The 11017-nt window shown below is 35.7% G+C and overlaps 1 protein-coding gene across 1 annotated transcript; it reads left to right on the forward strand.

The window, feature by feature from the left end:
• Positions 1-299: 299 nt before the first annotated feature.
• On the forward strand, positions 300-9989 carry LOC144433339 (uncharacterized). The gene is made up of 7 exons (XM_078121645.1): positions 300-598; positions 2519-3428; positions 4990-5508; positions 5939-6106; positions 6960-7247; positions 7434-7611; positions 9876-9989. Exons 1-6 carry the CDS (start codon positions 300-302, stop codon positions 7548-7550), a joined length of 2301 nt encoding a protein of 766 aa, XP_077977771.1. The 3' UTR covers positions 7551-7611; positions 9876-9989.
• Positions 9990-11017: the final 1028 nt, after the last annotated feature.

Raw genomic sequence — 11017 nt, forward strand, 5'->3', positions numbered from 1 at the left:
ACATCGGATTTTAATCAGATTGGTATGTTTCTGAGAATGTGTACATTTAGAATAAAACACATATCAATTGTTCATGAAATAGTGACATTACTAGGCAAATTTGGTTTTATAATGTATTTTTCTGTCAAAAATGTTGAACTTCAAATATGTCTGTGTATCTATCTAAATACGAGTTTCTTTATCTGTCATTCTGTCTGTCAGTCTCAATCTGCGCGATTCGAATTTACTCAATATGAATCCGAGCTTGCTTGGCGAGAGCCAACTATCCCACAATACATCACGGTTTACTTCGATCAAACATGGCGGCGCCCATAAGTGCACACAATACACTGATCGATCTAGATGTTGCGTACGATGTTTGGCATAAAAGTAAAGCTATTGGTTACTCAGAAGTTCCCAGTAGTGTGTTTGCTTTACATATTTTACAAATTCACAGACAGTACTGTGAGGAATGTTTCCCAAGTGATTGTCAACAACAAGGTGGTGACCGCAGTCATGGCTACCTCTCCCGTGGTGTTAGCCAGAAACGAGTCAAAATGGAGACATCGACAGAGTCCCTTAGTGATGATATATCACAGTCTACGTCTATTACAATGAAGTAAGTCAGTTTAATTTATGGTCTGCATTTGTTCATTTCGGGGTGAACCATTTGTTTTCGGGGGGGGAGGGGGTTGAATAATTTGAATCCATAATCGTACTAGCTTGAGAGAGAGAAAAATGTTCAAACAGTCAGAAAGTAAAAAAAAAACAGTGTTGTGATGTGCTGAAATCAGCTAAATTTGGGCGGTAATAAAGGGAAGGGGTCTCCGAACACCATCAATATTAAGTAAGTGTATGACATTGCATTTACCATAACCAATTTCCAAAGCTGGTTCACACTTGATTATTTTGTTAAATTGGTATAATAAATTGGTTTAAAATGTCAGTTAGCCAAGTGATCAGTCAGCTCCTCATAGATTTTTTACCAGCTATCTATCTTAAATAGAAGCATGGATTGTTAACCGTTACTTATTGCTACTAACACAGAACAAATTAGTTGTGAACCAGTGACACGTAGGTATAGTTATGAACCGCACATTACAAAATTGGTAACCGAGAAAAAAATTATTGCATTGCTTCTGCATATAGAGGAAATAATTTGATGCAGGACTGACAATAGAAGAAAAAATTTGCTGTCACAGTGATGGGGAAAAAATTTGCTGCCATACCCACTTCCTCCCCCCCCCCCCACCCAAAAATCAAATAGTTCTCTCCTTATTTCACGAAAAATTGCAGAGTGATGGTGACTTTTTTTTTCAGTGCAATGTCACACTGCATCGTCGTTTATCATAGACGCATTTATATGTCAACTATTGAATTCCCTATTTCAACTTGACCCAAATTTCACAAATCTCAATACTTACTTGAAAGTAAGTCAAACAATGCAATGACTATTACTACTGTGGTAATTGTTTCACTACATGAGAGACTTTCAAGAACATTGCAGAGGAATTGTGCCATTAATCTTTTAAATTTGTAATTTGATTGGGACAAGTTGAAAGTGGGACAAAATGAAATTGGGATGAGACAAACTGGGACAAATGTAGTGAATGTAAAGGGGACCAAATGGAATCACAACTACAATGTACATTGTGTAGTACTTTAGTTAAGGGCATCATGCAGGTAAAGTCCTTTCTTTTACCGTGGTTTCCCAACCTCAGCAAAAAAGCTGTAGTCCATGATGCATGGCTAAGTACACTCCTTGGTAAAGCAGCAAGAATTCAGTTATAGCATTTATATGTATTTCACAGTCATAGTGTAGGTACTAGTACTACTTATGTCTGATATTGTGATGTGCTTTGATTTTATCTTTAAGTTACCTAGGAATATAATTATTTTGTCACATAAATTTATGCTAATTTATGCTAATGTGCAAATCCTGGGGAGAACACTGGAAGGGGAGGAATTTCTTAGCTTTTTAGGTGTTACCATATTTTTTGTCATGTAAATGTAGCCCATATAATTGTATAAATATTTGAATGATATCAGTGCCAATGTATGTCACTTCAACATTACTAACCAAAAAATACTGTGTTCACAATGTTAGCCCTTAGTGTGAGCCACAAATGATCTTGAATTACACTGTGGTCATTGACTCATGTCTGTCGTTACACAAAAATAAGTATGCGTTGTAATATTGTAGTATATAGTATACACAATATAGTCTCAGTTAGTCATCCAAGTGCTTTCAAATGTATAGTCAAAGCCTTCATTGGTCAGATAGGACTCCCATACAACATTAATAATTTACTTAAAATTAGAAATATAACAGTGGCCATTGAATATGTGAATTAAGGTCTCTATGGGTCACTAGTTCATATATTGTACATGTACCATGTGACATGGTCTAAGACAATCACATAAGGCTGTATGAAAACAATGTATTATTCAAAAGTGATATTTTACTCTTTTCTAAGGTACAGACCAATCTAACACGTCAGTTATTTCTTTAACATTTCTACCCATGTTTTACCAATAGATATATGAAATCAGAAACCATAGATGGCCAGTATCAACAAGACTCACAGGAGGTTACAACTAGACAGGATAGATATGTGAAATCAGAAACCATAGATGGCCAGTATCAACAAGACTCACAGGAGGTTACAACTAGACAGGATAGATATGTGACAGTAGAAACCATAGATGACCAGTATCAACAAGACAAAGAGGACGTGACAACTGGACAGGATAGGTATGTGAAATCAGAAACCACAGATGACCAGTATCAACAAGACACAGGGGCGATGACAACTGGACAGGACAAACATGTGAAATCAGAAACCATAGATGATCAGTATCAACAAGACTCACAGGAGGTGATGGCAGGCCAAGAACTTGGAACCGACTTCTACTCAGCTGATAATCACCAACTATTAAGAACAGAAAACCATTCTGAAACTGTACCAGACTGGGCAAGTGAATGTGGAACAAAGAATCTTGACTCTCCTGGCAATTCTGTTGATACAGGTTTTGCACAAAATACAATTACATGTGATAATGTGATGAACTCCATGGCAACAGAGAAAGAAGAAAGTGATGGTAATCAACCAACAAACAAACAATCCCAGTCCTTAGAAAATGAGGAGAGGAATGAACATAGGGCTGTTATTGCAGAAAGTCTCATAAGTGAACCATTTCCATCTCAAATAATGAATGTCACATTGCATGGAGATATTGTTGAAAGGGTAGATAGTTCATATTCAGACATTAATGAAAAAAACAACATAATGTGTAAAACTTCAGTAAACCCAAACGACAAACATAGTAATGCTGAAAATCACTCTATGACATTGAGAAGGAATACGACATCATTTGGACACACAGAGACTAGTAAAGGTTCTACTACAAGTAGTGATTTGGAGAAAGACACAACTAAAAGACCATTTGTATGTAAAGAGTGTGGTAAAGGATTTAATACAAGTGACAATTTAAAGATACATAGAAGAATCCATACAAATGAAAGACCATTTGTATGTAAGGAGTGTGGTAAAGGGTTCCATAGCAGTTCCGATTTAAAGGTACATAGAAGAATCCATACAAATGAAAGACCATTTGTATGTAAGGAGTGTGGTAAAGGGTTTCATACAAGTAGCCATTTAAAGACACATAGAAGAATCCATACAAGTGAAAGACCATTTTTACATAAAGAAAGTGTGGTAAAGGGTTAAAACAAAGTGTCACTCTGAAAGCATGCATTGAAATCCACGCAAATGAAAGCATAGTTATATGTAAAGAAAGTGGTAAAGGTTTTAAGTATAGTGCTAGTCTGATAGAATATAAAAAGAAGATGGAAATATAGAATACATTCTATGTAGATTGTTGCAAAAGGTTTAAACAAAATGACTGCCCGAAGGCACTTAACAGAAACTATACTAAAGAAAAGGTTTCACCAAAGCAGCACACTGAAAATATTACCTATATAATCCACAGAACATACAAATGGTCAAATGTTTGTGACAAGATTTTCCCAATAAAGAGGGAAACTTAACAAGCTAACCAGATGATTTAGATGATAAAATATTTAATTTGATTTTCCATGTTCCTCTGAAAGATTTATTAAATTAGGTGTTAAAATGTAAATTTTGGACAAAAATTAATCTCAAAAAGTACTTGGTCAATGAGACTGAAACTTGGTGAGATGTTTCTAGTAGTGTTATTCTGCAGATTTTCTTCAAAATATTTTGACACAATTGGCCCTAGCAATCATGATCACGCCCTTAGCAACAACCAAATGGCAGTATATTTTGCTCAAATAACAACATCACTTGGTGGGCAAGTGAGTAAACATTCAAAAAATGTATGCAAATATCCCTTGCAACCATGACCACACCCATAGCAACAGCCAAACAGCCGTGTATTTCACAAATATAACAGGGATTAATAGACAATTGAATAAACATTTGCCTACCAATAAGACCACGCCCATAGCAACAGCCAAATGATGACGTATATTGCAAAGATAGCAGGAATAGAAAGACAAACGAATAAATATTCAAATAATGAATGCAAATGAGCCTAGCAACAAGACCACGCCCATAGCATAAGTCAAATAATAATGTATATTGCGAAGATAACAGGAATTAAAAAGGCAAATGAATAAACATTCAAAAAATGTATGTAAATGTACTTAGTAACAAGACCACGCCCATAACAACAACCAAATGATCACGTATATTGCAAAGGTAATATCACAGACAAGTGAACAAAAACATTGAAAAACCTATGCAAATATATCTAGCAACATGACCATGCCCATAGCAAAAGCCAAACGATTGCATATATCACAAAGATAGAAACATGGTTGGATAGGCAACTTGATAGTCATTCAGCAAATGAACACCTATTGTGGACTAGCATATGGATAAGCATTTTTAAAAACTGTACAGTTGTGCTACAACGTGATTGGTGGTATTTTTTACTTTTAATTTAATTTTTTTTTGCACATAGGTATGTTGTCCTTCTGTCAGAATGTCATCCACAGTTGTCACAAAGAAAATAGACCGATGTGGCCTTTGTGATTTCGACTTCCTTGAAGAATTTGTCAATAACAAAGGCAAACTAGGTAAAGGCTACTTACGCAAGCGACGGTTGCAAGAAAGTGATCGTATATGTTTATCTTCATGCCTCAATATTAACATTGACAAGTCGGCATCAATCTGTATTGTTTGTCAGGGTTTATGTGACAAATTTACAATATCCACTCAACGTATCAAGGAAGTCACAGAAACCCTAGCCAGTAAGGTTGCTCATAAGTCTCGAAAACGTGTGCAAGATTCACCAACAGAGATGACGCCAGTTAGTAAAAGACCTAACATGAGGACATTCTCGCCAGTGATCAAAGTTACCAAGATGGATGTTGTACCACCAATGCAGTTATGTGTACAAGCAACATCACAACAGTCAAGGACAAAGCAGTCAACACCAAGACGACTAATCTCATTGCCTGTTGAAAACACACAAATACAGGTAAATTGACTACATATTTGTACAATCACTGATATAAATGACAAGATTTTTGCTGAAGAGAGAGAAAATGTAAAAAAAGATAATTAGATAAATCTTATATAATAGTAATAGTTGTAATAATAATAATAATAATGTAATGTTACCTCAATTGAAAACTGTCATTTGTCTCCACTTCTCAATCATGCCATACATTTTCCTTTCAAATTGTCATTAAAAATATGTATTGACATAAGATTTTACAAATTTGTTAAGTTTCTTGAACCTTTATCTGTGTGTGCATGTACATTTTTACTAACGAAAGGAAAGTATGCATGCATGTAATAGTCAAGTCTGTTTGTGGAAATACATATAATGAAATTTTAGCTCCAGTGTAATTAATACAGTACATGTATGTTACTGTAATTGAGCTGTGATTCTTTTCTCTATCTAGATCACAATTGCATATCGATCAAAAACAACAGAAAAAATTATTGAGCCAGCATATCATGGAGTTGCTACGGCTATTGTATCACAGGATAGTAATAAATTGGTAAAACGTGCTGTAAACATGAATATTGATGCACTATCACAACATCTAAAACCAATAGTTGCAGCAGAGGTGGGTATAAATCCTTATGTTACTCTCAGATGATATATTGATAATGAGAATTGTTTTGTTTTTTAGCACAACTGAACTGAGGTTCTGTTGGTTCAGTAGTGTTATAGCCATGGAGAAATGTGTGTGTGTGTGTGTGTGTGTGTGTGTGTGTGTGTGTGTTCGTTCTACTTAAAATCAAAAACCGTCGGATCAATTGTCATGATAGTTGGTGGGTGTATTACCTTGGGTGTCTAGTTGTGAAATTGTTCAAATCAAAATGATCTTACCGCCAGTGTGTAATTTGGGTTAAAAATGTGATTTTTCATCACAAAGCTTTAACTCGAAAACTACTGGGCAGATCAGTCTGAAGTTTGGTGGGAACATTCTTAGGGGTGTTTATATTAGGAAATGTTCATGGCATGACGATTCCATCATTTGCAAATTAGGGCTAAAAATGTCTTTTTGGTCACAAATCTTTAATTCCAAAACTACTGAGCAGATTGGGCTGAAACTTAGTGGGGATGCATCTGGAGGTGTATAGATAAAGAAATGTTAAGCATATAATGATCTCAAATTCGATGTAAAATGTGAATTTTGGTCAAAACTTTATCTCAAAAAGTACTTGGTCAGTGAGACTGAAGTTTCTAGAAGTGTTGTTCTGCAGATTTTCTTCTAATATTTTGATACAATTGGCCCAAGCAGCCATGACCATGTCATTAGCATGGCAGTATATTTTGGTCAAATAACAACATCATCTGGTAGGCAAGTGAGTAAACATTAAAAAAAAAAGTGTACGCAAATCCCCCTAGCAACCTTGACCACACCCATAGCAAAACCCATGCAATGCTTTCTTTCTTTCCACTCCCTTTATCAGGTACGCGCTTGTGTTCACAACTATAACTCTGTGTTTCGTCAATCCCATCCTGAAGGCTTCCAAGACTCTTCCTTTCAAGAAATATTCAATGAAGTGAACTCTACATGTCCCGTGCTCTTTTCTGCAATCTGTTCTGCCATGCGCATAAATTCAGATTCACCAACAGATATGGATGTATTTCATTTTGGATGTGCTGTGGCACCAATACTTAAGTACAGATCAGCCCAGATGTCTGCTCTTGCCTATCATGTTGGATTTATACTCAAAAGGGGTGGACTATCACAGAAGGTAATTCACTATTCTACATTTGTTTACATTTACTCACTGAGATTTTATCTTTAGTGCATAAGAAAGTACTTTCCACTGTGCATGTAGGGAGACTGTTAATAACTAATGCTGCATTTGAGGTACACCAGTTACTTTTGAAGCATACTTTCTTTGAACGTATATTAACTTTGTAATATTTCATGTCAGTCCCACAGACAGCTATGTACAATGGGGTATGCAATCAGCCCAAGTTCTATAGATACAAAAGTACATGAACTGAACAAGGCAAATGAAGAAGATGCAGAAGATCTGCTGACAGATTGACAAGAAAATGTGAGGGAAACACAACTAAAGGAGGAGTGAACAACCAACATTCGTAATAATTGTAATAAATTGTAATCATTGTAATCATTTGTAATAAATTGCCAATATTTGTAATAAATTTCAGAAAAAAATGTGTGATAAACCTGCCAAAATTTGTAATAAAAACAGTTAACAAGACTCCTCCCTGACTTTCAGAGAAATTGAGTTACTCATCCTAAACTCGGAAAGGAGATAAAATATCATCATATACATGTTTCCTAGAATCAAGTTGCAACAATCATGTCATTCTTAAGCCACTTGGTCCTTCGAGTCTTCAACAGATTATCCGTCAATCTGTCATCATCTGGTAGGCAAGTGAGTAAAATTCAAAAAATGTATGCAAATTTACCAAGTAACCATGACCACGCCTACAGCAACAGTCAAACTGGTGTATTTCACAAAGATAACAACAGGGATTCTAATACAAGTGAATTAACATTCAAAAAGTGTATGCAAATTTACCTAACAACCATGGCCACGCCCACAGCAACAGTCAAATAGTGGTGTATTTCACAAAGATAACAGGGATTCTTAGACAAGTGAATGAACATTAAAAAAGTGTATGCAAATATGCCTAGCAACAAGAGCACTTGCAAATATAACGGATTAATAGACAAATGGATAAACCTTCAAAAAATGTATCCACATATACCTAGCAACCATGACTATGCCCATAGCAACAGCCAAATGATCATGTATATTGCAAAGATAACATCAGGTATTCATATACAAGTGAACGAACATTCAAAAAATGTATACAAATATGTCTAGCAACATGACCAATCCCTTAGCAACATTCAACTGGCAAATACTCATGACCTGAGGGTTGACAAAGGCCCCAAAGGTCACTAGTAATTTCCTTGACTGAATGAAGAAAAAACATTGGGGAACAACATCTAATTATTTCATATCACCAAAGTACATAGTATTTATAGTGGGTTATATACAGTAAAATACTTTACAAATTATAAAAGTAGAAATACCCCCCCCCCCTCCCCCAACACACCCCTCAGTGTGGACTTATGTGTCACTTTTAAGAAATAGTACAAAGAGAAACTGAGTAAATAAAACTCAAATAATATAGCATTTATACCAACTGGAATAAATAGTCATTATATTAACTTTATTATATTAGTCACCAGAACTGTCATTATATATTACTGTCTGTCTTAGACTCAAATACATGTTTAGAAACCTTATATTATTTTCAAGTAAAACCTGATGTGACCGTCCAAGTCTCCATTGCTGAACTATCGGAGGAAAAAATCGAATTTGACTCAAAACCTATCACACACAAAAAGATGTACATGTTCAACCTTAACACATTAAAACTTTAATCTTATACACAAACCCAACACATAGTATATTTATTTTATCAAACAAATATCTTCCTACACCATGTTACATATTGTACTCTAACTTACTATGTACTAATTTTCATCATCTCTGTCATCACGAATTTCCATATTCCTGAGATTATAACAAAGAGTTTGATATATATATATTAATCTGGTTATTTATGGATTGGGTTCCGTCTGTCCGTCCGTCCGTCCAGAGTCGTTTCTTGGAGATGTCTGGACCAATTTTTTTCAAACTTGGTACAGGGGCAACATATAATGGCATACATATGCATGTGAATTTGTTTCATGATACGATCCAATATGGCTGCCTAGCGGCCATTTTGTTTGCAAATTTTCCCTGTCTAAAGACATAACTCAGACATGCTTTAACAGATCTCATTCAAAGGTGGTTTTAGGACAGTGTTCTATAACATACATGTGCATATTCATTGTTGTCGTGATACTATCCAATATGGCCACCAAGCATCCATTTTGTTTGCGAATTTTCCATTTCCAAAGCCATAACTCAGACATGCTTGAACAGATCTCATTCAAAGTTGGTATTAAGACATTGTTCTATGACTTACATGTGCATATCCATTTTCATCTTGATACGATCCAATATGGCAGCCATTTTGTTTGCGAATTTTCCATGTCCAAAGCCATAACTCAGACATGTTTGAACAGATCTCATTCAAGTTGGTATTAGGACAGTGTTCTATGACATACATGTGCATATCCATTTTCATTGTGATACAATCCGATATGACTGCCTGGCAGGGATTTTTTGGGCGCAGTTTTCATGTCCAAAGCCATAACTCAGACACAAGTGTTGTTGTGTGATCAGAGTAGTGATATCAAGAAAATGACAACATAAACTGCCAGTTCCTTAAACCCAAGCATAGTGGGGACTATGTTATTCTCATGACTTGTTTTCCCGTTGCAGCATCTCAAGAACTAGGCCACTAAGTTTACTGGTCTCTGTTGCTGCACTCTTTAGAAAATTGATTGGTTGACTGCACCTTACCAAGGTATTCCTATCACCACCATGTATAATCTACCACGTGTAACTACAACAATGTAGTTTTAGTCTGTGTGTAAGTATCTTAGTTTGCCGTTAGCCTGGTGGATTTTGTTTGAATGTTTGTTTTGTTGTTGTTTTGTTTTTTGTAGTACTGTGTAAAACTGAAATTGACAACCAAAAGTAGATAAGAGTAGTAGTCACGCACCCATCCGATACAATTCAACACATTGGAACATACTATAGGAAACAAAACTATAAAGACAAAAATACATCACAAATAACAAAATGTTCAATTTATTTACAACAGTATGTATCCATTGACTATAATACCATAATGTGTACTAACAAGAGAGATAAAAATTAACACCAAAGATTTTATCAAAATCAACAATATGTCCATAGACAAGATTTGCCATTTTATTTTATTGAAATGTTTTAATATAAGGAACAAGATGTAAATGAGATCGAGCGCATCTTCGGAGTCACTGCTTGCAGCATAGCAGGCGACCTCACGTTGAACGACTTTTTCCGTCTTCAAAGTTTCTTTTGAGTTTCACTCGCTGACATTATAATTGCGACTTGCTATCTTCAAATGAAGGAGACTTTTAAGACTACTCGCAGAAAATACACAGTGCATGTGCGCACTTCTTTTTCCCGCACAAAGAATTTTTGATTTGCAGCAAAAGTTACAATTTTTAACTGGACACATTTTTATTCAAAGCTCAGCCAGCGTACAATAACGATATATGCATATTAGCCAGGAGTCAGTGTACAGTCACTTTAGTGAACTATCCATTTAAATCGTGCATGCTAGGAATCGTCACGTAAATAACGATTTTAATAGCATCGCAATGTATTCAAAAAGTAGCTTTTTTCTTTCTCTTTTCCAAAATCTCGGGGGGGGGGGGGGGGGGGGCAGCTGCCCCCCTTGCCCCCCCCCCCCCACAGGCTACGGTACTGGATGTTCAACTTCAGTTTGTGCCATGCATTACGGAGAGTGTCTGTTGTCAACGCATTCCAGGATTCCGAAGCTGAAAAAGTTTTACACCTTTGAAAATCTTTAT

Source organism: Glandiceps talaboti, chromosome 3 (assembly GCF_964340395.1).
Source record: "Glandiceps talaboti chromosome 3, keGlaTala1.1, whole genome shotgun sequence".
Taxonomy (NCBI): Eukaryota; Metazoa; Hemichordata; class Enteropneusta; family Spengelidae; genus Glandiceps; species Glandiceps talaboti.